A 26,940-nucleotide genomic window follows, 5' to 3' on the forward strand; every position below is an offset into this window, starting at 1 on the left:
ACCCAGCCCCCTCACTGCAAGGCTTACCATAGTGTTGGAAAAGCAGCGTTATCTAGAAACCAAGGATCTGCTTAGTCTGAGGACAAAACACTGCAGAGCACACTGCTCTCTTTGGCTCACTCTGTTGATGTGTGCCGATGGCTTTGGTGGCCTAACTGAATGCTGAGGCCAGGGACGGGACTAGAGGGTAATGGCAGACTGAACAAACACGCCAACTGAGTCTGCTGACAGTCACAGGGCTAAGAAACAAGAGGATCATTTGAACCCAAGAATTTGGAGTCAGCCCAGGGAACATAGTCCTCAGTTCATAATCTCATACAAACCAAAAACAAACAAAAAGAAACAGAATGAACACAACAGAAAAGTGAAAAGGATGAGTTCCTGGAGGAATTTGTCACAGAGAATATTCAAGACCAGGAAGGAAGTGTGGTCCCATGGCTGGCTTTCCAGCCACTATCTACCCGACCCAAATGTTGGGTGTGGCTATCCCTAGTTCTTAGATGAGGAAAGGGACACCAAGAAGGGAAGTGACCAGTCAGTCCCTCAGAGCCTTGCAAGCCACCACTGTGTCACATAGACTGACAGACTTCCAGCAGTCTTGCCCAGTGCCATTGGCACTGACGATTCAGTGTCGCTTCTGCTTGTGACTCCCATCCCCAGACCTTTTGCTCCTCCTTGGCCCATCTCTCACCCTAGCCATGGTCCCTGGGATGCTCACAGAGAGCTCAGTGTCTTCTGACTATCCCTGCTACCACCTAGCAGAATGTGACCCTAGGCCTAAGGAGTGGACGGTTCTCCAGTCCACAGGAATTCAGAGGATCGTCAAGAAATGCTGAAGCTTCCTAAGAAAGGGTGGGGTCCAAACAGACACAAAGGGAATGGAAAAGGAGGAATAACCCATGGGCAGGGTCATAAGAAAGGGCTCAGAAGACTTGGATGGAGAAAGGCCACTGCCTAGAAAGGATGGGACAGAGAAAATCACCTCCAACTTGTCCACGGTCCGATTTGGAGTCTATGTTAGTCAGTCCAACATGGTGATAACTTGCAAGGTCCTGAGAGGCTGGCTGTTGAGATACTTCAGTTTTGTGGTGCCTTTTCCTTGGCTCTGGCAGATCAGGTCATCCCCCTGTGACAGTCAAGTATCTGAGTTCAAGCTGGGATCCAGGGCTCTGTCTACATAGCAGCTCCCTTTTCAGGTTTGGTGTGCTTCTGAGAGTCTGCTGAGGAATGATGGGAAGTTTGCTCAGCAGAGGGAAAAGCTCCAGCCCCAGTTCCAGCCCCAGCTCCAGTTCCTCTGGTCCAGGCCAGGAACCCGTGTCCATACAATCAGGTAGGTGATGTCTGTGGGGCCCCCAGGCCCTTACCAAGTATCATGAGGCTATAGAAACCTAAATCTCAGTACCTCAGTGGGTCTTTGACCAACCACCCCCAATAAAAGCCCAAGTTTCAGTGAAAGCCTATGAATACCCTTCCCAGTGAGCCAGACAGGCTTCCAGCTTCTGTTGAGCCCGCAGTAGTGGCTAGAACATTAAATGTGAGGGCTTGGGAGTGGAACGCAGTGTTAAGAATGCTTGATGGTTAGCACATTGGAAGCTTGTGGTTCTGCTTTCAGCACATGTACAAAAACGTGTTTAAAGTTGAACATGAAGCTAGCTGCAGCAATACAAGCTTGTACTATACCTCCTTTAGAAGGCCAAGCAAGGAGAAGCATGGTTTATGTATAGCCCTGGATACACTGGAAGAGCATGTCTTTCGTTTCAAAACAGGGGTGGGATTGCCTTGTTTGAAAACTATCGTCACAGAAATAGCCAGATTGGTTTGACCAGACATTATCTAAATGCTGTGTGGAGCCATAGTGGTCCAGAGAACTAACCGTGATAACAAGAGCATCCAAACCTAGCAGCGCTGTTAGGAGGGGCTGGAGAGTAGTAAATCACCTCCCCTTGAGGCTGCACAGCTGAGATGTTTGGCAACTGAGCTTGGGCAGAGGCTGCTAGTTCTCAACCCCCAGACCCCTTTAAGATGTGGGTTTTCTCTTCCTGCTCCCCACCTAAGCCTCTTATCTCTCTAGTACCAGTCTCCTCAGGGCTGTGACATCCTGGGTGCCTTTGGGGGCCCTGGAGCCCTCTCATCTGCAGTGGAATACCTTCAGGAAGAGACCTGAAAACCACAGGGACCGCCTTCTTTTCCACTGAGCTAGCTGCAGGGGCAGGCTGCTGAGTCATCCCGGTGCTTCTGAGAGTGGTGACCACCCAGCAGGTGTGCCTCACTCAGGGGATCCTTTCTCCCGTCCATCCAGTCTCCAAGGAAAGGAGGATATCTCTCAATGAAGCTGCCTGGTCCCAGGAGGAATATGAGTTGTGACTAGCCCATTCTAGGAGTCATTTGTTGCCCAGGCCTGCCTCCATCTTAAACTTACTGAGGCTCTGCCAGGTGCCAAGCCATGTGACAGAAACTGAAGACACAGCAATGGACAAGATGGTCCCAGTCTCTTCCCCAGAGCCAGAAACTAAACCGTTACAAGTGATGGTTGCGTTAGGCTTGGTGGCAGGGTGTTACAGGGATGAAAGTAGGCAGAGGGGCAGGTCCGAGCAGCCCTTCTGAAGAAAGTGTGAGGCTGGGCCACTGGGCTCACCCTCTAGGCATACAAGGCCACAGCTTTCAGGAGAGCAAGCATCCTTCCCAGGCTTCCTTGTTCTATTCTTATGAGAGAGAGACCTCCTCAGGGGTCATCAGGCATTCTTGGCTGCAGGGACAACAGGCTCTGGGCAGGCAAGACCCTGGGGTCTAAGGAGCTTCCTGCTGTGGGGCTTTCTAAGAGGGAACACTTGGGAGCAGGTTCACAGGTTGGGTCCCACCCACAGCAGAGACCCTTCCGTCCTCACCTACCTACTGGATCCTTGTATGTCCGTCCTTCCTCTCCTACTCCTGGGTCTTAGCACTCTCTTGAGCGCATTCCAGAGTCCCATTGGGACCTTGGGAGTGCCTTAGTGACAAAGAACCTTTCCCGTTGACCTTGACTGCTCTTCCTGGCATCCTGAATCCATGTGCTAACAAGTCTTTCTTTTGGAGACCCTTACTGAGAAAGGACAGGAAGAAGGAAAGAGAGATGAGGCAGGTGGATTAGATTTCAACAGACAGTTGCAGGCTCTGCAGGCTTAGGGAGGAATGGTTAGACTGGGTGGGCTGTCTTCTGCTTGCCACCTAATGCCCAGCCTCCAAGTTAGACATCATATCCACTGAGTTCTCTTGATCATTCCTAGAGTGACTGGTGCCTTAGCTTCACTCTGCTTCCACAACCCAGGCCAGTCACTCCTCCACTGGAACCTTCACCTCCTAGGAGGCTGAGGCCCTTCCCTAGAGGTGCATTTGTCAACTAGCCCCTCACACTCCCTTCTTCCCCAGCCTGAGCCTGTGAACAGGGTGGTATGGGATTGGAATTATGCCCTTCTCCTTGTTGAATGCTGCATCAGGGCCTTGAGACCTTCCTGCACATTGGAGATAGACACACACACACACACACACACACACACACACACACACACAAATCTGGGCTGTGGTAAGGGTCTAGTAGGAAGCAAAATGCTGGAAAAAGCCCCCAGTATGGCCTGATGTGCAAGGTCCAGGTACACTTAGTCATATGCTTCTTTGGGGCACTTGCCCTGGTCAGGCCTGCAATAGCAGCCTCTGGTGGTACTTCTCAGGGGCAGCACTCACTGCCCTGGGCATAGGCCACTGGACTCCACTCTGTGCCTGTGTACCGTGCTCTAGACTTACAGAGACCGTTCACACGGACAGCTCTCCAGAGGCCTGTGATAGGAGCAACAAGAAACCAGAGTCAGGTGTGTGGGAAAGAACTCTACCCTGGAAAGGGAGGTCCTCCATTCACAGACCCTGCTTTCTGTGTCCTGACGACTGCAGATGTCTATGCTGGAAGTCACTATGCTCTCAGTCCTGGGGCCCCAGGCCAGGCTGTTAGCCCCCCTGAGTTCCTCCCCTGCCCGCAGAGCTGCTGTGTGTCCCACCACCCTTCAGAGGCCCACCTGAGATCCATGTGATACAGGCATCAAGCTGCAGTATTTGTTTTGTTTTGTTTTGTTTTGCTATGGTGCTAGGGATAGAACCCAGGGCCTTGCACATTCTAAGCAAGTGCTGTTCTACTAACCAGTATCCCCTACCTCTGGACCGTAGGTTTTTAGTTTGTAGAATCCTTTCATCAAACTCTCTGGAGAAAGACACACAGGGAGGTACAGCCAGGAACCAAGTCCTCTACCCACATGAACCGAAGGCCTTTATGGGAACCTCCAAAGCTCTCTGGGTTCTCCCAAGCTCTGTAGAGCCTGCTGGAAACATTTCAGACTCTGGGGCTAACCCCTCTCTTGAAGGGTGCCTGTAGGAGGGGTGTTTGAGGAGAACCTGGGCAAAAATCAATTAGACCTCACATTTGAGAGAAGACTGACCAAGAGGGTAAGTGTGTCTATCCCTCTCTCTAGAAAGACACAAGGTCACAGCTGTGGCCCTGGGCAGTTTCCCAGCAGGTGAGCAGGCCGGCCTATCTCTGAGACTCGGAGAGCCACTGACCATTGTTTCTGAGTAAGTTTACAACACTGGGCCCCTGAAGTTGCCCTGTGGGAGAAGGGCTTCTTCCAAAACCAGCAGGGAGGCACAGGGCTATTTTTGAAAGGCTTCCATGTGACCATGTCTCTGAGTGGTTTTCTGGCAGCGACACGTTTCAGGGAGAGAGACAGTGGGGTCAGGCTTTGGAACAGGAAGCCTTGGATCATTTGCCACCCTGTCAGACCCTCACCCAAGGAGGAGCCCACAGTAGCCTGGTTTAGGGAATTCTGGGAAATGAGTGGAAAAGGTGCTTGCAAACTACAAATGAAGGTGGAGCCCTCTGTGATCTCTCTACAGGGATGGAGATTGGTGGACAGTCCAGTCAGAAGTCTCGGGCAGAGAGTATCACATTCCCAGTGTGTATGTGGCTAAAGTCTCTCACGAGTGAGTACCTGGCCCAGCTCCACCTTGGGGACCTTCCTCCACTCTTTCCACATTGTTCTCTTTATGCAGGACTACAGGCTGAACAGAGCCAAGACTCTGCCCTCCAAAAGAACAAAGAACAACTCTCATGTCTTGTTCAGCTTGGCCTAGGAGTCTTAGGAGCTCAGAGAAGGCCCCATAGAGGAGGTGTCACGGTGTCGGGCTTTGGAAGGTGGCTGGGGTCAAGTGTAGAGGACACTGAAGGGGACATGTAGGAGACAGGCACAGTCTATAAGGACAATCTGAAGTGGGATCACAAAGGAGCGCTTCTCACAAAAGTGAGTGGGCCAGCAGTAGAGCCGGTGGACAGGGCAGTGATGGGACAAAGACTGGAAGCCACCAACACTGTCATTGCTCCACCAGCCCAGGATACTTGGGAATGGAGCCTCCAGGCAAGGAAAGCCTAAGCCTGCTCCCCGAAGTCTCTGGAGCAGGACCCTGAGAACAAAGCCAGAGGAGATCTCTAAGCTGCTGAGTACCTGCTCCTCATGGTACAGAGAATTTCTAGGCTCAGAGGGGAAGGGAGGGAAGATCTCATCGAGGTCCTACAGAGGTGTGGAAGGATTCTCTTAAGACCCACAAGCCTACCCTGCCTCTCTTTGCTCCTCCAGGTGGCTGTATGAGGGCCTGAGCCGGGAGAAAGCTGAGGAACTGCTCTTGTTACCTGGGAACCCCGGAGGGGCCTTCCTCATCAGGGAGAGCCAGACCAGGAGAGGTGGGTAAACACAGTCCCCATCCCCACCTCTCTAGAGTGGGGCTCGGGACAGGAGGCCATAGAAGGCAGGCTGTCACTATTCTAGTCAGCAGAGGTTTCTTGAGTCCAGCTAGTTCCTGTTCCAAGGCTTGAACGGTAAAATGCCCTGAGGTGGCGCCACCAGTGTATGAGGACAAAGGAAAGACAGTTTACCTAGCCCAGTCAAGGGGAGACTTCCTGGAGTGGGTACCACCTTGTTTAGAGTTTAGAGTTGAACCACCTTGTTTCCTTGAGGAGCCTTTGACAGTGGAGCAGAGTGGGTATGAATCCACCAACAAGGATCCAAGCTTAGTCTATATTTTGGCAACCGGGATTTTACTCGGACCAGCAGTAGAGATCGCCCTTCACAAGACAGCATTTGATATGATCTCTTGGCAAATGTTCATCACAAGCTAGGCACCCCAAGACCTCAAAGGTCAATAATATGGAGTTTGCTAGTGACAGCCTAGGGAACTGATGAGACACTCCTGGAGTCCTACACCTCCTGTGTCTGTCCTAATTGAGGTAGGCTGTCAGAGTCCTTGTTCTCTGCCTCCACCCTGCAGCACTTCCTCAGAGGCTTCTGAATGAACCTTTCTCCAGCCTCCTAATTTCCAAGAAGCATCAACCCCTCACCCTCAAACAAACCTCACACACACTGGCTGGCTGCGGGTGGTGATGGAACAGCTGGCCCCAGCGCAGCAGCTGCAAACAGGAAACCTCAGTGGTAGTGGTGACTGGAACCTTGCAGACCTACCAGTTGTGAGCTAGAAAAGCCGCAGGAAGTGTTCACTGCTCAGCTACCCACCCTACTCCACCTCTGGCCTGGTGCAGTCCCAGGAGTATAGTGACCACCCTGTGTGCTGTTCGTTCTGCCCTCTTAATTAAGAAGGAGCACATACAAGGGAAATTCATGGAATGGTAATGGAGGCGCCAAGAAGGATCCATAAAGATCTTCAAGGACCGGGAAGGAGCCACAGAAATGTTGGGACCAGCGTGCCCATTGCCAGCACCTAGTGCGGGTCAATCAGAAGGCTACTCTCATCAGAAACAGAAGGCCCCGAGTTAGAGCAAGGTGGTGCATGCCAGAAACCCAGTACTTGGGAGACAGAGCCCAGAGGATCAAAAATTCAAAGTCACTTTTGAGCTACGTAGAGACATTAGGGCATATGTGTTCTGTGTGAGACCCTGTCTCAACAGAGAGGGCTAGCAGTGATGGTATGCTAATTCTCTTAAACCAGTGGTTCTCAACCTTCCTAACACTGGGGCCCTTTAAGTCTTTCTTTCTTTCTTTCTTTCTTTCTTTCTTTCTTTCTTTCTTTCTTCCTTCCTTCCTTCCTTCCTTCCTTTCTTCCTTTCTTCCTTTCTTTTTTCTTCCTTTCTTTCTTTCTTCTTCTTCTTTTTCTTCTTCTTCTTTTTTTTCTTTCAGTTTTTCGAGACAGGGTTTCTCTGTATAGCCCTGGCTGTCCTGGAACTCACTCTGTACTCCAAGCTGGCCTCAAACTCAGAAATCCACCTGCCTCTGCCTCCCAAGTGCTGGGATTAAAGGCGTGTGCCACCACTGCACGGCCATAACATAATTTCATTGCTACTTCATAACTGCAATTTTGCTAGTTATGAATTGTAATGTAAATATTTTTTGGAGACAGAGGTTTGTCAAAGGAGTCATGACCCACAGGTCAAGAATGGTTTTAAACCATTGGCTCCTAGGATGCCTCAATGGAGGAAGTACAGGAGGGGTTTGCTAGGCATTTCCCACAGGTAGATCCTGATGGCATCCCTCACTCCTTCCAGCACCACTGGAATGGACCCTAGAGGTCCCAGGCATGCATGCCTAAGCTTACTAGAGTATCCTGAAGTGCAGGACCACGTACACCGCCTTTGGTCTGGTAGGTCCCTCCCTAGGCCTTCCGTCACTGCCCACCAGGTACTCTGAGAACATGCTTTCCCCTATTTTCCCTATTTTCTCCCCTGAGCCCATCCTTCCTGGTCAGAGCAATCGTTCCCGCCCCCTGTTGTCACTCTTTGAGACTCCATGACATCGTGAGCACTTCTCCCCTGCAGCTGCAGTGAATTGGCTTCTTGTAACAAAACTGAAAGTTGTGCTTTTATGAGAAGAACACAGGAGCTCCTCGTCCAGTGAGGGCTATCAAGGACAACCCTGGTGAGGAGATGGTCGGGCAGAGAGTGCATGTCTACTTACTATCCCTTACACTGAGGTCTGGCCTGTCAGTGTCTGGCACTGTAGCAGGGGCTCAGCAGAGGTTTGCTGGAGAAGCGAATGGGATGAGTCTGTCTGGAAGGCAGGATGGAGAGCTGAAGTAGACTGCCTTCCAGACAGGAAGGTGAGGGCTGCTTAATATCAGACTGCCAAGGACACACCCAACCTTGCCTCCCACACCACCAGTTCCTTCATATCCACTCGGGCAGCTGGGCCTGCCTGTGTGCACCTTGGCACTCTACCCTCAAAAGGGCGGAGGGCCCCATGGCCAGCAGGGGGCAAATGTCCAGTGGTTTCCACAAGAAATGCAAAGGTAGTAAGTCTTCAAGAATCTCACTATAATCTGAGCACTGGAAGGCAGCGGCATGAGGATCCCAGTTCAAGGCCAGATTCAGTTACATAATGAGCCTGTCCAAAAAACAGACAAACAAACAAACAAACAAACAAACAGTATGACACTCAAGATCCAAAGTATAAAAAGATCCCAGCCAGAGTTTCAATGGCAAAGTGGAGAGTGAACAAATAAAGTGCCCGTCATACTTAAGTGCCACAAGGAAACCAGAAAGTAAGAGTTAGGGTGTGTCAGTGGGGTAAGTGCATGTGCACGCCTTGAGGAAGGCTGCCTCAGCCTAGAGCTAGTGAGCCTGGAGCAGATCAGGGAGAGGTCAGATTCTTCAAAGCCTTTCAAAGGTGAGGATTTTGATTATAAATGTGACAGGGAGGGTTCCAAAGAGGAGGTGACAAGCAGGAAGTGGCAACCCACATGGGAAACAGTCACTCACTCTGTCTAGTTGAGAGGTAGTCAGATTCCTGGTGTGTTCTGAACACAGCCAGGAGGGCCTGATGACAGGCTAACTTTTGGTGGCCGTGACAAAATAATAGGACTCAAAAGGAAAAAGGTCACCTAGCCCAGTTTTTTGCCTCGTGGTGAAAGGACATGATAGAGAAAAGCTGCTTGCTTTGTAGCAGCCAGGGAACAGAAAAGCTTGCTGGGAGAAGCCTGAGCCATCATGATCCCATCACCTCGAAAAGGCCTCACCTCTGAATACTACTGCACTGGTGTCCTGCCTTCACCTTGGGCTTTGGGACGGCATTCCAGATCCAAATCAAGACAGTGTGAGAGGAAGCAGTCAGTGACTCCAGAGTCTGGGGCTTAGGGATGGATGTCTATGAAGATGGAAAGACGGCAGGATTTACCAGAACCATCCTTTGAGAGACTTTCTTTCTCTTTCTTTCTTTCTTTCTTTCTTTCTTTCTTTCTTTCTTTCTTTCTTTCTTTCTTTCTTTCTTTTTTTCGAGACAGGGTTTCTCTGTGTAGTCCTGGCTGTCCCGGAACTCACTCTGTAGACCAGGCTGGCCTCGAACTCAGAAATCCTCCTGCCTCTGCCTCCCAAGTGCTAAGATTAAAGGCGTGCGCCACCACTGCCCGAGGAGACTTCTTTCTTGAGAAGGCAGGCATGCATCATGAAGGTGAGAATGTTTAATTGGCGCTGGCTTACAAGTTCAGAGGATTTGTACATTATTGTTGTGGTGGGAAGCATGTGGCATGGAGGCAGACGTGGTGCAGGAGAGGTGGCTGGGAGTTCCACATCTGGATCAGCAGAGAAGAGAGACACTGGGCCTGACTTAAACATCTGAAACCTCAAAGCCTACCCACAGTGACACTTTCTTCAATAAGGCCATACCTACCCCAACGAGGTCACACCTTGTAATAGTGCCATTCCCTAATGACCAAGTATTCAAATATGAGACCTTGGGGACCATTCATATTCAAACCACCACAAAGGAACAGCAGGAGCACAGGGTCAGAGTACAGATAATACCGGGTGCTTGCTGCATGCCAAGCAGGGTTCAACACCTGAATGCTCACAGCTGTTGAGATCAAGATAATCATTAACCCCCTTCACGCCTTTAATCTCAGCACTGGAGAGGCAGAAGCAGGCAGTTCAAGGCCAGTCTGGTCTACAGACCAAGTTCCAGGACAGCCAGGGCTACACAGAGAAACCCTGTCTCAAAAAGACCAGTGTGCCAGATGGTGTGCCTTAGCAACAGGGCTGGTGGGTGTGGGTGGCCGAGGTTCTACAGAATGTGGCTCCATGAGAGACTGAAACCTAGACAGCCTGGTTTATAAAACAGGTGTCATAGAATTGGGAGAGTGCAGTTCCTCAGGGATGGCTATAGTTGTTTTATTTTAGAGACAGTCTCACTATGCATCCCTGCCCAGCCTAGACCTCGATGTATCGACCAGACTGGCCTTGAACAACTGCCTCTTCATAACCCTGCTGAGCACACGTCCCTGCAGCCCCCATCCCTGCAGCCCCCGTCGCCGGTTTTCAACTTGCTGAGTGACTCCGTGACTTGTTGCTGCTCAGTGTTGCTTCTCGTGAGACAGTCTGGTCTCAGACAGCTGAGGTTGGCCTCAAATTTACCATGTAGCCAAGAAGGGCCTTGAACTCTATTCTCCTGCCTCTACCTTCCGAGCACTGGGGTTACAAGTGTATCCCAGCGCTCTCTGCTACATACTTAGCACTGTGTTCTGTAAGGCACTGTTCTACTTTGTGTGAGGTAGTGGGGATGCAACGTGCACACTAGGCCAACACTTTACCGTTGAGGTAAAGCCTCTTCACTTTATTGTACTATTGGCCCAAACAGGCTGTTTGTGAGCGAGGTATCTGTGAAGAGCTCTGCTGGGTGTTTCTTCCCGTGTATAAGATGGCACTGCTGGGTGTGAAGGTATACCTCAACTGTCAACGTCAAACTTTCCAAAGTGACTTTCTCTCTGGCCATGCTGACATCTACTTACTTTCTCTTTTTTTTGTTTTTTGTTTTTTCGAGACAGGGTTTCTCTGTGTAGCCCTGGCTGTCCTGGAACTCTCTGTAGACCAGGCTGGCCTCGAACTCAGAAATCTGCCTGCTTCTGCCTCCCAAGTGCTGGGATTAAAGGCGTGTGCCACCACTGCCCGGCATCTACTTACTTTCTCATCCCAACCCTGTGCCACCTGAGTCTATCCATATAGCCGATACTTAATGCTCACCCCTCATCCGTCCCGAGGACCACAGAACCCTTATCTATTACAACCAATAGTCTTTGTCCTCCCTTTGACCTCAGAATCCCCCCTGATGGCTGGGCTGTGGCTATGTTTTTTTCCTTCTTTAAACCTAGGCAGGGCTGGGTCTCTAGCAGGACCTCAGATCTACCCTGGACCCTCTCCTCCTCAGGCTGCTATTCCCTGTCCATCCGACTCAGCCGCCCTGCATCTTGGGACCGGATCAGACACTACAGGATACAGCGTCTTGACAACGGCTGGCTGTACATCTCCCCTCGCCTCACCTTCCCCTCACTCCATGCCCTGGTGGAGCATTACTCTGGTATGTATGGCGTACATTTTGCCTCCACTGCAGACTGGATGAGGGGCCTAGGAGGTAGTCAGTTGTGCCCTTAGACGCTTGACCTGCTGGAGCTAGACAGGAGGCCCTTCTGCTACCTATCCTTATGCAGCCCTTGTGCTGGGATGTGGGTGGGAGCTGCCTACATCCCATGCTGACAAAGAACTACAGGCCAACTGTGAGCTTGGCCAGAATCTCACAGGCAACGGTGATTCCAAATCAATGTGTACCGATGCTGAGCTCTTCCCACAGGAACCAGGCTGTGCTATTCCTGTGTGCAATGCCATCCTTAGCTAGCATTTCTCGTGTCAAAGAGACAAAAGGGAAAACCTTATTGGCAGTGGTAGTGCACACCTTTAATCCCAGCACACAGGAGGCAGAGGCAGGTGGATCTGAGTTCCAGGCTAGTCTGGTCTACAGAGTGAGCTCCAGGCCAGGGCTACAGAGAGAAACCCTGTCTTGAGGGAAAAAAAAAGGGTGTGTGTCTGTGTGTATGGAGGGACACCTCTTGAGAGTTGACTTGGGGTTTCCTACAAGGTGGTTCTACACAGTAGGTATGATAGATCCCAGGCTGACTACTCCCTACTTCCTTTCTTCTCAGTTTTACACTTAAGTATTTGTAACTTTGCTGCAGCTGACGTTTTTACCACATCTCAGCCTCAGGAGACTCATAGCTTGAGACTTCACTTCCTATCACTTTTTGGCAACCATCCTCTCAATATGCGAAGCACAGAAAACTCCGGGGGCAGGTAGCATATCATGGGTTTGGATTTCTTCCATAGAGCTAGCGGATGGCATCTGCTGTGCCCTCAGGGAGCCCTGTGTCCTGCAGAAGCTTGGGCCACTACCTGGCAAAGATACACCTCTACCTGTGACTGTGCCAACATCATCACTGAATTGGAAAAAGCTGGACAGGTAAGGGGAATATCTGAAATATAAAGGCAGAGTAAGACATAGACTCACGATCCACAATGGGGCTGTCACATTCAGGGACACTTCTAGAATCCAGTCCAGGCTTGAGCACTATAGAGGACAAGGCAGTGTCAGGGGAAAGGGAGGCACAGACCTCAGGGAAGCCAAGGTAGGATGAAGGTTAGAGTGGGTGGGCCATCACAGTCCTGAATGGGGAATTAAGATGGAGTAAGGTCAGTTAAGAAATGAGGAACCTGAGTTAATCGGTGACATGGTACTGTTCTAAGGGCAATGAACTGTGTGGCAAGCACAGGGGAAGTGACTCCTTCACCCGCTTTCCCCCATCCACAGCAGCCTCCTGTTTTTGGAAGCACCTGCCAGTGGCGAGGCATCTCTTCTCAGTGAGGGGCTCCGAGAATCCCTCAGTTCCTACATCAGCCTGACTGAGGAGAACTCCTTGGATGATGTCTAGTCCTAAAGCAGAAAGCTAAAGGGGAACCAAGGCTGGCACCTAGACCTCCAACTCAGCTGACCCTGACAAAGCTCCCTAGAGGCAAGGCTTTGAAAGCAGTCAAGCAGTTGGCTGGGTTTGGGGGCACAGACACATTCAGGGCCTCACCTGGACCTAATAAGTCATTTATCGTCTCCCAAGGCCTCATCCCCACCTACAATTTCTAGTCCATGTGCAGCACAGTTCAAAGCAGGGCCCGGCCTCTACAGAGTAAAACACTTCTGAGGTCTGATACGTCACCTCCTGAGAGGAATATCCAGTACCACAGCTAACCAGCCCTACTAAACGGGCAGAGATCATCATTTCCATGGAGAGACGAAATGTTAGGAAAATTTACCAGTCTCGTTCAGAATGCAAACATATCTCAGATGGTAGGATGGCTCAGAAAACAGACAAGAGGAACACTTGATGGCTTTACCATAGTAGACCTCATTTAATTCCCACGCAAGGGGAAGACTGACAACCCAGATCTTCCCATAGTCTCCCATCGAGTCCTTTCAGCCAAGCTCAGTGTTCATCCAAACACAGCCGGGTCCTCCCCATACCCCAGTCTTGCCACCTGGTGGTCAAACACAAAATGACACCGTTCAAATCTCACATCTAAACCAGTCACCTATCTCAGGGTCAGGAGGTGGACCATCTCCAAAATGCCAAAACCAAGGCAGTAACCTTCACCAACTCCAGTCAAAAGAGAAAGAGTCTGGCTGCTACTGCTGCTAAGGAAGGAAGGAGGAAAGCAGGAGCTATGCTGAACACTGCTACTCGGTTCTGAGGGTACGGTCAGTAGGTAAGCAAGGCTTTAGTTTACCAGGCATGCCAACACACTTTCAGTTAAAGATTTGTTTATTCAAGTATCTGAAAACATCCTACTATGGAAACTTATTAGATGGCTGCTTGTATTGTACCATGGACCACGCACATGGTGTTTTCAGAAGACTTGAGATGCAGTGATGGTTTAAAAACTGTACACCTGACGGAGAACCAAGGAAGACAATGTTTCATCCGGATCCAGAGGCGCATCAGATTCAACAGCAGCTCCACTTGGCAAACAGCTGTTACATGATGGTGTCCAAGAAAAAATAGTTGACAATGGACAAATTCAGAAATGCTTCCCCAAAGGCAGATGGTTCTTTGAAAAGTTTCACAACCCTTGCAGAAAACACTGATGCTCAACACGCTGATTCTAAGTCCAGGAGACGTGGGTCTTCTCGGTCCCACACGGCAGGAGTGAGTGCCCCAATAAGCATGTAACTGTGCTGTAATAAAAGGGTCCTTTGGACTGGACAGAAGAGATGGGAGCAAACGCCATCAGTCATAGTGGATGGCAGTGTAAAAGATGATCCAAATGACCTGTGGGGACACAAGCAACGTTCGTGTCATCACCTGGATCAGCACAGGCTCCTCCCCCATATGAAGATGGCAATGCATAAGTCTGAGGTCATTAGGATATTCATAAAGGATAATTATCACTAATCCCAACATCAAAGTAAAGGTCTGTTCCCATGGTCACTTACTTCCTATCTCTCTCTCCCTTCAGGTCGGCAACCACTAACCTACTTTCTGTCTTATGGCCCTGTGTATTCTGGACATTTTACTAAGAGGAATCATGTAGCCTTTTATGTCTAGATTCTTCCATTTGGCTCAATGCTTTCAAGGTTCACCTGTACTGTAGGACCACAGACAAGTATCATTTTACAGTACGGCTAGAAGACATTTTACACTTGAGATGACCCTCATGTGAGTGGTTACTTTTCCCTATGATGAATAATGGACACATTTCATATACACACATCTACATTTTTGGCTTTTTCCTTTCTTTGGAGGATAAGGTCTCTCTATGTAGCTCAGTCTGAACTCTCATAAGTCAACTCGTGCTTTCTCTGAGTGACCTGACATCTCATAAAATGAAGAGAAGCTATTGTAAAACTACGAGCCACACATACCATGAACAAGGCAAATGATGTCATAAACCCTTCTTTGGTGAGCTCCCATGTGCCACCATACTCTTCCTCGTCGATTTGTAGGTAGTTACTGAAGTAGAGATACAGGACTCCTGCATTGATCAGGCAGAATCTGGAGTGAGAGAAATAAACACCAAACATAAACTGAAAGGTCTGAGGCTGCAGGCTCTCCCCGCCATGTTCCAGTTTATTCTTTGCCTATGTGTGCTATCTCCCCACTCTGCCCAGCCCAGGCAGGGATGACTCCCAGAGAGAAGTTCCGAGCTTAGGAAGATAGGCTCATCTGTTTACTTCATCATCATGAGTTTGAGTAAGTCTTTCCAGAGGGACCTCAGCTCCCTCATATATAAAATGGGGGGAGGGAGGGGAAGGATGACACAATTCCAATAGTTATTAGGGTTGGAGGAGCGAAACAAATAGTACATAAATCTCTAGACCTTACGTGGAGCTGCCTACCCAGCCAAGCTGGAGATTTAAGGAAGGAACAACTACTTTTAGCCAAAAGCATGAAATAAAGCATTTAAAGCATGAGCAGGTCTCAATGGCAGAACACTTGTCTACAACATTCAACTCTGAGTTCCAATCCTAGCACTGCCCCAATTCTTCCATCTACTTTTTTTTTTGAGATAGAGTTTCACTATGTAACCTTGGTTGGCCTGGAAATCTATATGAAGACCAGGCTGACCTTAAGCTCACAAGAGGTCTCCTGCTTCTCTACCTCCTGAGTGCTGGGATTAAAGGAGCACACCACCACACTCACTCATTCTCCAATGTAAAGCCCACAGAATTCCTCTCAGCCTCCTTGAGGAGAAATCAGCATGGCTGTCGTGCCACCCTAAATAAGACCTATACCAGCCATGAGCCTCAACATAGCTCCAAGCTGAAGGAGGGTCAGGGGACAGATATACTCAACAAAGAGGTAATCCGGATACCCCTGCCTCTAGTTTATCATCTATTAGGGGCTAAGAACAGCAATGGGAATGGAGTTGAAACTGATGGTTTATGAACCCAACCCCCACTCCAGGGAAGCCTCTGACCCTAGGATGTACTGAGCGGATACAGAAACTGAACACACTGAATAGAAAGGAAGGGGGAGGGGTGTGTGTATGTGTAGGTGTGTGTGGGGGGATGATGCAGATTGTTTCCAAGGCATGAAACACAGACCGGTGCAAGGAAGTACACCGATGTTTGGTGGAATCACTGGTATCCTATGGGAGGTGAGAGGGTTGGGTGTACAGGCTTCACAAGTCTGGTTTGTGGACAGTAATACACTGGTTTCTCTTGAGCGGAAGGAACAGGATTGGGGAAGTCTGGTTTACATCTGTTACTTATGTTTCAGGACTGGAGAGCAAATGTGTCTTGGGGATGAGCATGTGGCTGAAGAGGTAAGATGAGACAAAGGCATTTAAAACCCAACGGCCTGTGGGGCAACAGTTCTTGGATTTCAAAGAAACAAGGCCTTTGACTATATTGTAGCCACACCCTCATCTTCTGCCAGAAATCTTGGCATCTAGCCACCTCCTCTCCCCTAAAGGACCTTTCTTTTGGACAGGCTGACTTACTGGTTCTAGCTGGAGACTGAACTGGAAAGCTTAGATAATTAAGAAACTGGAAATGGTCACCTGTGCCATATTTGGAGGCTGAGGCAAGAAAGACTGCTGGAATTTCAAGGCCAGTCTGGGCTAGAATAAGAATGGCTCAGTGAAGCCGGGCTGTGGTGGAGCACACCTTTAATCCCAGCACTTGAGAGGCAGAGGCAGGTGGATTTCTGAGTTCAGGGCCAGCCTGGTCTACAGAGTGAGTTCCAGGATAGCCAGGGCTATACAGAGAAACCCTGTCTCAAAAAAACAACAACAAATAAAAGAATGGCTCAGTGGTTAGAAGCACTGGCTGCTCTTTTGGAGTTCCTGAGTTCAATTCCTGGCAACCACAGTAGCTCTCAACTATATATAACTATAATTTCATGGGATCAGAGATCCTTTTCTGATGTGCAGATAGATGTTATGTGTATACAAAACATCTGATATATAAAATAAATAATTCTTTAAAAAAGGCCGGGCAATGGTCCTGCATGCCTTTAATCCCAGAGGCATTCTGATCTTTGTGAGTTCGAGACTCGCCAGATCTACAAAGTGAGTTCTAGGGCAGTAAAGGCTACACAGAGAAACCCTGTCATGGGGTGGGGGGGTAAGGAGATGGATTTGGAAAAACCAAACCAGATTAGCCCACAGTGATAATAAGCTGATGTGGAGAAGGACCATGGAGTCAGTAAGTAGTGTGACAAGGAAAAGGCTGACACGGGCACTTCCTTTCAGAAGTGATACCTGATGCAGACAGACACCACAGAAATAAAGGCATTTAAATCTACAGTAAGTGAAGTTAGAGGCAGGTTTGAGAAAGCCCTAGAAGGGCCTCATCCTAACTGTGTTTCCATGATGAGTATCATCTACTGAGTAAATGAGGAAGAGAGTCACACAGCATGTAAAACCCAGTATCTGAGGTGGAAACAAATTAATAGTTCAAGGTCATTCTTGTATTTGGGAGGATGAGGAAGAAGATTAAGTCCAAGGTCAGCCTGTATAATTCAGTGAGTCCCTGTCCACTACATAAACAACAACAAAAGGGCCAGTGATATGGCTCGTGGTTAAGGCTGAGCCTGCCAATCTGAGTTCAATCACTGCAATCAATACAGTTCAATCCACATGGTGGATAGCACTGCCTCCAAGTTGTTCCCTTATGTCTAACGGATAAATGCCCCCTCATACACATGAAATCAATGCATGTAATATATATGTATAAATGGAACAGTTTAAAGGAGACTGAGCATTAAGTGAGCACACGTTGACCCTAGGCTGAGCTGACACCCAGAGGCGGGCCGTCAATGAAATACCTTAGACAGAAGAGCTGTCAGCCAGTTCTCAGGCAAAGTACAAAAAGGAAGCATGAGTTTACTGTAACTGCCACAACAGAATGAAATAAAGCAAGATGGGAGCTGGACAGAGAGCAGCTGAACTGGAGAGGAGGGAAATTCACTAGAGATGAGGCCCAGGAGGTCAGCCCTAAAGCAAAGGAAACTGGGGACTGGAACAGAGAACAAATCAAAGTTCTCGGCCTCTCCAAAGCAGGGGAAAGTGCCAACCCAGAGGAAGTCTGGGTTTGTCCAGGGTGAGAAACTGGCTGCGGTCACAGTGTGGACCAAATCCCAGAAACGGGCAGCTCTGTCTGGCACAGCAGCCACACACACTGGCCAGTCAGTACAAAATGTATTCCGCCTCTTGTTCTCGCAGGCACATTTTACCACCTTTTGTAAATCTACTCCCGTGACAATAGCAGCGGACAGACTCCCAGGATGCCTGATGAGCTGGTTTCCATTTAGTAAGTTACTCACGCATCCATCCCATTTAATTCACCTGTCAGTCACTCCTTGTCCCCATTTTACTGATGAGGAAACTGATCTCAAGTAAGCTCAAGACTATATAGCTTCAAAGTAGCAGACCCAGACTTTGAATGCAGAGTTTTTTTATGAAGTTTTTAAAGGCTTGTTTGGAATGAATTACTCTGGTACTTGTCAGATCATTCCCAGACTGCTTGCCTTCAGAGAAATCTTTTCAGAATCCTACAGAAGGGCCCGGCATGGTGGCCCATGCCTTTAATCCCAGCACTAGGAAAGCAGAAAGAAGCAGATGGATCTCTGTGACTTCAAAATCAGCAGGGTCTACAAAGTGAGTTCCAAGCAGCCAGAGTTACAGAGTTAAGTCACCATCTCAAAAAAGGAAACCATAACTAAATCTTACAAAAGGGCCCCAGTGAGCAAAGGCATTTGCAGCCAAGCCTGCTGGCCCAAGCTCAACCTCTAGGTTTCCACATGGTGAAAGGAGAGAACCAACACCTTGAGTTGATATGATTGCCATGAAAACTAATAAAAAAACAAAAATATTTTTAATGTTTTAAGGGCTGTGACGAAACCTCACTGGTTCAGAGCACTAGTTCTATAACCATGAGGCCTGGAGTTCAAATCCCGACCATCCACATAAAAGCCCAGTCACGGCAACATATACTTGTTATCCCAGTATTAGAGGCTGCAAACAAGCATGCCTCGAGAGCTCACTGGCACGCCTGCCTAACTTGGAGCGGTGAGCTACTGGTTCAGTGACAGACCCTGTCTGAAGGCAACACTGCACAGAGCAATAGAGGAAGACACCTGGCATTCTGTTCTGGCCTCTGTATGAACATACATTGCATGTTTGTGTAGCAAAGAGAAAAACGTCTTGTAAGACCTGATAGGTGCAGGAGCTCTGAACTAGCACCATCCTCCCTTACACTGGTGGACAGCCTCCTCAGCCTCTGGCACTGTTCTCTGCCAAGTGAGGTGATCAGCATTCTACCTTTACCTTTCTCTCATCCACCTAGAAAGAACTGATCTCGTCACCCATGACTCATCTTAAGCATCCACAGCATGAACTCTTAATGGTTTCCTTATATAATGCCTTGCTGAGTACAAAATAGTAGGTCCCTCTTCCTCAGTTTTTGTGTGGTTCCAGTTATCTACCCTCAATCATGGATGATGGGAAATTCCACAAATCAACATGTGCCATGTAAATACAATGCATTTGCCACTCCAGACTGTGTGAAATCTGCTGGCCTGCTTCACCACATCATCCCTCCATTTACACTGGAGATTATCCTTCCTGTCAGTCAATGGTGGCTTGAGTATCAGACCTGTGACAGTATCAATGCTTGTCCTCAAACAACCCTGACCCTACTTAGTAACAGCCTCAAAATTAGTGATGCTAACAATCTGGATACATTAGAAAAGCCATCTAACAACCTCACTAGCAGTAGTAGACAACAATTAGGTACACTGAGACAGAGAAAAGAACCGTGTAAATATTATTACATGGCTTATATTACTATAGTTCGGTTTTTTCTTTGTTTGTTTTTGGTTTTTTAGAGACAGGGTTTCTCTGTGTAACAGCCCTTGCTGTCCTGGAACTTGCTTTGTAGACTAGGCTGGCCTAGAATTCATAGAGATCTGCTTACCTTTGCCTCTCAAGTGCTGGGATGAAAGGTGTGTGCTACCTTGGTCAGCTATAGTTGTTATTTTGTTAGTTACTGTTGTTAATCTCTCACGATAATTTATTTGTAATTTTTAAAAATGGTTTTCTGAGACAGAATCTTACTTCATATCCTTGGCTGACTGGCCAGGAACTCACTATGCAGTCCAGCTGGTCTCAAACTCATGGAGAGCCTCCTGTCTCAGCCTCCTAAGTACAGGCATATACTATCATGTCTAGCTCTTTTTTTGTTTGTTTTTCGAATCAGGGTTTCTCTGTGTAGCTCTGGCTGTCCTGGAACTCACTCTGTAGACCAGGCTGGCCTCGAACTCAGAAATCCACCGGCCTCTGCCTCTCAAGTGCTGGGATTAAAGGCATGCGCCACCACCGCCAGGCTAGCTCTTCATTTATAATTTAAACTTTTTCAGAGATATGTAATTGGCTGTGAATATCCACTGAGGGTCTTGGAATAGATCTGTTAACAAAAGGGACTACCATATATTTCTTTAGGATTACTACTGTCCAAGAAATTATCCAACTCTATTTCTGAAACATACTCACTTCTCCCTCTCTAAAGAACTAGTAAGAGGTTGGAGAGATAGCTCAGTGGTTAAGAGTACTGACAGCACTTCCAGAGGATCTGGTTTCAATCCTCAGCACCTACATGGCAGCTCACAACTGCCTGTAACTCCAATATCTGACCCCGTCCTACAGACATACATACAGGCAAAACACCAATGGACATGTTTAAAAAAAAAAGAAAGAAATAAAGAAAAAGAACCAGTAAGAGATACCATTAGCTCTCAACCAACCAGCATGGCTTTCCATGGGGAAGGGGTGAGACAAGAGAGTGCTCACTTATATTCCCTATGTGAAGACAGAAAAGGCAAACCTCCTTCCTCACTTCTATAAGAGCTCATTCTAAGGCTTTTCCTATTGCATTTAAATGCAGTTTCACTGGCACAGACTTCCTTTCACTAACTGGCTAAACTAAACCATGAGCAGGTGTCACGGATGTTGTCATTGGCCAGGAGTAAAGTAAAATGTACAAAGCCAAGCCTCCACTTTTAAATGTAGGGACCTCAAAAGTAACTCCTGCCAAAGCTGAGGGCTGTTTGTCAAACAAACTACAAAGCAGAAAACAAAAGGTCATCAACTACAAAGCTCCTCTACTTCCCAGACCTCCACACAGGCCTCGGTTGTTGCCAATAAGTAACGTAACCCACTTGCAAGAAGGCATGTTAGACCCATGAATAAACAGACTGGCCCAGTCTTTAGGACAGCAGCCTGACATGAGATGCTCCCAGCTGAGGAACTAAGGACACTGTACCAGCCCAGGAGTGCTAATGCTGACTTCTCTGCCTTAGTAATCAGATGCACACAGTGCCAGTCATAAAAGGCAAACAGAGCCTCTACCTGAAAAGAATCCAAGAGTCAATCAAGCATACTGACACATGCCTGTAAGCATCAAGAGCACTTGGGAAAGGAGGCAAGAGGAGCAGGAGTTCAAGGGGCAACCTGTTCCTTTAAAAAAGATTTAAAAAAAAAAAAAGAAATAGAAATGAGGATCCTGAGCACAGCTGCTTGCTAATATCTTAGCATGTGTTAGGCCAAGGCAGGAGAGCTACTCTAGGTTCTAAGCTCCAGAGTGAGCTCTTGTCTCAGACAGACAAAACCACAGAACTGTGATACCCAAGACTTACCCTGCTATTCCCAAGAAGCCTCGCAAGGGCAAAACGCCCCAAATGACACCCAAAACCACAGCGATGATCTGTCGGAACCAGTAGATCACATCTAAAAATTCATCCTATAGAAAAGACACAATGTATGCATTATCTGGAGTGGCTGCTACAGGACAACTACAGGTGAAGAAGCAAAAGCTTATTAAATATTTCCTACAATCTCAATAGCCCTGGCTGGCCTCGAATCTGCTATGTAGACTAGGCCTTGGCTCAAGAGTATTGAATTAAAGGTGTATACCACTATGTCTAGCTTGGAATGTGGTTCTTCTCTTTTTTTCTAAATTTATTCTATATGTATGTTTTATCTTAATGTACACATGTGTACCATGTATGTGCCTGCTGCCCATGGATGCTAGATGAGAGCACTGGATCCCTTCCAACTGGAGTTGACTCACCATGTGTGTGCCCGGATTGGAGCCCACTCTAAACTGCTGAGGCCTCTCTCTATCTAGTCCCCATCCGTGGCTCTTTTTTGTTTGTTTGTCTTCAAGACAGGGTTTCTCTGTGTAGCTCTGGCTGTCTTGGAACTCACTCTGTAAACCAGGCTGGCCTGCAACTTAGAGAATCCTCCACCTCTGCCTCCCAGTGCTGGGATTAAAAGTGTGCACCACCACCACCTTCCTCCGTATGTGGTTCTTCTGTCATTTCTTCTACTACAGTGCGGTGGCAAATGATATATTTAGACATTAAGTGATTAATTTCAGAGCCTGTACTCTAACTATATTTTAGAGAAATCATTACTTCTTTGAAAGAAGCTGCATAAATGAAACTGTTTTGAAGTGACTGTGGCACTGTGCTCCTGGCCACATATAACCCTTACCTGACCAGCTAAGTTCTAGACAGTCTCCAGGAAGAAAAACTATTAACCTCAATACTCGCCCTTCCTGTACAGTGACTTTTGAGAAAGCCACAGAGGAAGGAAAGCATGGTGGTGGAGAGGTAAGTCCTTTAGGCCCGTGCCAGCACATCTACGTTTCACCCAACAAAGAGCACTCAGGTTTGTGAACTGCCCTGGACTCCAGACACCAGTCCTTGGACCAGGAAAGATAAAATATGACACAGCAGATCACAAAGACTATAGGTTTTGCAAGAGCTGGGCAGGGCTGGGGGCAGGCCAAGGGCACCTTCAGGAAGTACTCCCCCCTCCATGGCGGAACTGAAGGAAGGAAAGCCCAATTTCGGAGTCCAAACAACGGAAAGAGTCCAAATATAGCATTCTTTTCAAACCATCTAGAATCAGGCTGCATGGTGACCGTCTTGAAGATCACGGAATGGAGCAAAGGTAGGAGGCGTCCACGCTCAGATCCTCTGAAGATGACCAGCGAGTGCATCTTTAAGTCCTCCACCTCTTCTTACCCATGTCTAGCGACTTTCTTACTAAATCACACCCTCCTAAGGTGATCTTAGACCCGGCTCTCGAGTCTTAAAGCTCACAGAGCACGTCTTCTTTTTCATCTAATCGAGCAAGGGCAGAACCACCCCTCCCAAAGTGCAAACTAAACCCACTTCGGGGATTCCGCACCCGGCACGTGCGCAGTCTTCAAGAAGCGCTAACTACTCCGGATCCTGCGGAGCAAACGGCGGAGGACGGCAGGAGCTCGGCTCGCTCCACTGCGCGCCGGCACCCTCGCCACCCCGCTCCCTGCTCCCACGGCCGCGCCCGCCCGACCGGCCGAGGCGAGGAAGACCCGGGCCCGTCCTCCTTCGCCGGGCCTTCCGCACCTTGTCGTCCCAGGCCGCGTCGCTCCGCAGCACCTTGCTCCACACGGACACCTTGAGGGCCCCGTTGGCCAGCTGCGGCTGAGGCGGCTCCTCCTTCCGCCGCCCGCCGCTCATCCTCCCGTCGCGCCGCCCGAGCCGGGCGTGAGGCGCGCGGGCCGAGCCAAAGGAAGTCGGGGTCTGGGATGGCGGGTCTCGGCGCGCGGGGCGGCAGCGACAGTCTAGGCAGCGAGGTCCCGTGGCACGCCGAGGCTCGGCTCGCTCTGCCAAGCAGCCGGCTCGCTAGCTCCACGGAGCAGGCGCCGCGGAGGGAGGGGCGGGGCCCTTACGTCGTGCGCACGCAGCCAATCGGCGGCCACGCAGCGGTCGGCTCCGAAGCTTAGCGACGCCTCAGCGCGAGCGTCCTCCGGTGGGCGGAAGTGACGGAAGTTTCCGTCAGGCTCTAGGTATGGTGAGCGAGAAGGGACAAGTGCGTCCCGGAGGCGACCAGTGCGCGAGGAGGCGCTGTGGAGACCGAGCCACAGCCCCTCTGAGGAAAGCCGAGATTTGACGTTTCGTTGCTGGCTGAGCCGCGGCTCGTCTCCTGGAGCGACAAGTAGAGGTAGCCTTGCCTCCTCCGTCTACTGAGCCGGGCCCTTGGTTCCCGGAAGTTCGGGCTGCCCCTCTGGAGTTACCTTCTGAGCATTCTCTCCTAAACCTACACGTTATTCACGACTTTGTTCACGAAGTTAATTCACCCACCGTCATGACTATGGAAAAAAAAAATAAAGTTCCTTCGCCTGGCGATGGTGCAAGACTCTCTACCTGTTGGAGGATGGTGAGTCCCCCGCCACGTCAACCTGTCTCAACAGGAAAAAAATTCTGTGAAACTTAACGTCTCATCTTGCTTAGCATTTTCTTCTGACAAGTGGATCCCAAGAGAAGAATTCTTTTCTAATGATAAGGCAAGTTCAGACCAGTGGAAAACTCCACTAGGGGAAAAGTCGTAGATGTCAGGATATCTATTCAGTCCTCACTGTGTGTTGTTGGCACGTCACAGAGTATGTTTTGGACGGACAGAAAGAACTGCACCCCTGCGAACTTGTACAAAGACACATTCTAGTGCAGACTATGACCTTGTCTGCAATCCCAGCCCAGGGAGGAATTTTAGGCTAGCCTGGCTACATTCCAAGATCCTGTGCCACGGCTGACCTGGATTACATAGCAAGGCTGGTCTAGCGTACAGAGTGAGAGATGCTGCCTCAGATAAACAAAGAGCAAAAACAATCCCATCCTCCAGATGGTGCCACACGGGATGTGCTATGCTAAGAGACATCACTTTAAAAAAGAAAAAAAAGATTTATTCACTATGTATACAGTGTTCTGCCTGCATGTTTGCCTGCAGGCCAGAAGAGGACACCACATCACATTATAGATGGTTGTGAGCCACCATGTGAGTTGCTGGAAATTGAACTCAGGACTTCTGGAAGAGCAGCGAGTGTTCTTAATCTCTGAGCCACCTGTCCAACCTTGAACATTACTTTTATGAAGTGAGTTTATAGAGGCAAAGTAACTTGCCTGAATTCCCTAGATTATTACCTGGGTCTATTTGCCTCTAAATCCATATTTTCTTTTTAAAAATGATTATTTCATTCCATGGTATGGATGTTTTGCTTGCATTGTGTCTGTGCACTACTTTGTGTGCCTGCTGCCCAGAAGAGGGCGACATATCTCCTAGAAATGGGTTACAGACAGTTGTGAACAGTTACTCAAGGGCTTGGAATTGAGATCTTAAACTAGAATTCTTAATCTTAAGCACAGTGCCATTTCTCCAGCCATGCGGGCATGTGTGTGTGTATGTGTGTCTGTGTGTCTATGTGTCTGTGTGCATGCATGTGCGTGTGTGTCTGTGTGTGTTTTAAATAGAATCTCATTATGTACCTCTTGGCTGGCCTGGAATTTGCTATATAGACCAGGCTAGTCTGAAACTCACAGTTTCAGCTGTGTCTGCCTCCTTAGGTTACTGAGATTAGAAGCATGCCTTACCATGCCAGCTTGTGTGTAATCTTAAAGGTTTATTTTCCCATGTGTGTCGGTCCACACCTTTAATTCCAGCACTCAGACTGAAGAAGCAGTTAACTATCTGTGAGTTTTAAGGCCAGCCTGATCTACACAGTGACTTCTAAGACAGCTAGGACTACATGGTGAGACCCTGTCTCATATCTCCCAAGTTTATTTTATCTATTTATGTGTATATTTTTGATTGAGTGTGTGCACACATGTGCAGATGTGCTTATGTAGGGTACACAGAATTGACTAATCATATTTGGAGCAATCCAGCATTTGGAAGATGGAGTCAGGAGGATCAAGAATTCAAGACTAGCCTGAGCTGCAGAGTGACATTCAGTTGTTTTTCAGGTGGGATAGCTTTTAATCCCAGTACCTGAGAGACAGAGGCAGGTGGATCTCTGTGAGTTCCAGGCCAGCCTAGTTTCCATAATATGTTCAAGACAGCCAGGACTATGTAAAGAAAAGAGAACCTGTTTCAAAAACAAAACACAACAACAACAACAAAAAGCCAGAACTTCACTTTTGTGTCTATCAACAGTCACCTGTAGTTGGGTCTTCACTTCAGGTGTCCAACAGAGTCTACTAGCAAGGTTTTCCATATTTTCTTAGTGGGCATTTTCCATTCCTGCCCCACTCCTCTTTTTTAAAATTTGAGACAGGATCTCACTGTATGGCTTCCCCAAACTTGATGCTTAGAGCAGGCTGGTCTCAGATACACAGAGATCTGCCTGCCTCCTTTTCTCTATTCTTGGGATTGAAGGTGTGGTATCGCATGCCTGGCTTCCAGGACCTTTTTTGAGACAGGACCACTCTCCCTATGATCACTGGTTGGCCTTGCACTCTTTCCAGAGCTGCAGCAGCAGAACTGTTCACTGTGGTTTTGATGGACATCTTAATGGTCAGGAATGCTGAGTGTTTTTCCATGTGCACACTGACCTCTTGTTTGTGTCTGTGGAGAGAGGTCTATTCAAGAGCTTTGCCCATGTCTTAGTTTGTAGTCTAGTTTTTCATTATAGATATTAATACCCATATGTGATTTTCATTCTTAACCATTCTGTGGGTTTAATCTGTTGATAATGTTGTTTATTTAATAAAAGTTTTTTCTTTGACTTTGTTTGAGACAAAGTTCTGATATGTAGACCAAGCTAACCTAGGACTTGCTTGATCCCTCTGCTCTTGCCTCCTAGGTTCTGGGATCACAGGCTTTTGCTACCATTCAGGCCAAACAGCTTATTCATTATATTTTGAAACAGAAAAGGGTATCTCCCTGTGTTGCCCAGTTTAGTCCTAAACTTGTAGGCTCAAGTGATCCATCCTCCTGCTTCAGTTTCCCAGGCAGCTGGGATCACAGATGATTTCAAAGTTGCTGAAGTCTAACTTTTCCAACTTTTCTTCTACTATGTATCTTTGGTGTAAAATCCAAGAAAGTATTGCCAAAATCATCAGTTTCCTCGGAATTTCTTCTGCCCCCCCACCCCCCAAGCCCAATCCCCAGAGTTTCAGAGGCTGGCCTACTACATCCCTATGCCTCAGCCTCCCTAGTTCAGGAATTGCAGAGGACATTTGCATAGTCTCTCTCTCTCTCTCTCTCTCTCTCTCTCTCTCTCTCTC

The 26,940-nt window shown here is 48.4% G+C and overlaps 2 protein-coding genes and 1 long non-coding RNA gene across 4 annotated transcripts in view; 2 read left to right on the forward strand and 1 right to left on the reverse strand.

Annotated features, from left to right (window-relative positions):
• Positions 1-1,171: 1,171 nt before the first annotated feature.
• Positions 1,172-14,915, forward strand: Sla2 (Src like adaptor 2). 2 transcript variants are annotated; one of them, XM_028775307.1, is made up of 7 exons: positions 1,172-1,330; positions 4,494-4,593; positions 4,915-5,001; positions 5,652-5,755; positions 11,214-11,363; positions 12,164-12,296; positions 12,645-14,915. In XM_028775307.1, exons 1-7 carry the CDS (start codon positions 1,228-1,230, stop codon positions 12,763-12,765), a joined length of 798 nt encoding a protein of 265 aa, XP_028631140.1. In that variant the 5' UTR covers positions 1,172-1,227; the 3' UTR covers positions 12,766-14,915. The 2 variants fall into 2 exon arrangements, with proteins under 2 accessions (XP_028631140.1, XP_028631141.1); XM_028775308.1 differs by lacking the exon at positions 4,915-5,001 and having other exon boundaries at positions 1,209-1,330.
• Rab5if (RAB5 interacting factor) lies at positions 13,630-23,579 on the reverse strand. The gene is made up of 4 exons (XM_028775313.1): positions 23,284-23,579; positions 21,523-21,626; positions 14,748-14,877; positions 13,630-14,154 (listed from the first exon to the last, which is right to left on the reverse strand). The coding sequence occupies exons 1-4, from the start codon at positions 23,395-23,397 to the stop codon at positions 14,113-14,115; spliced, it is 390 nt and encodes a 129-aa protein (XP_028631146.1). The 5' UTR covers positions 23,398-23,579; the 3' UTR covers positions 13,630-14,112.
• A 1,100-nt stretch (positions 23,580-24,679) lies between these two features.
• Positions 24,680-26,940, forward strand: part of LOC114627479 — a 9,419-nt gene continuing 7,158 nt past the window's right edge. Inside the window, exon 1 of the long non-coding RNA XR_003712368.1 lies at positions 24,680-24,809. This is a non-coding gene — a long non-coding RNA (uncharacterized LOC114627479). The remainder of the gene's footprint in view (positions 24,810-26,940) is intronic.

This window comes from Grammomys surdaster, unplaced genomic scaffold (genome assembly GCF_004785775.1).
Source record: "Grammomys surdaster isolate TR1022 unplaced genomic scaffold, NIH_TR_1.0 254, whole genome shotgun sequence".
In the NCBI taxonomy this organism is placed as follows: Eukaryota; Metazoa; Chordata; class Mammalia; order Rodentia; family Muridae; genus Grammomys; species Grammomys surdaster.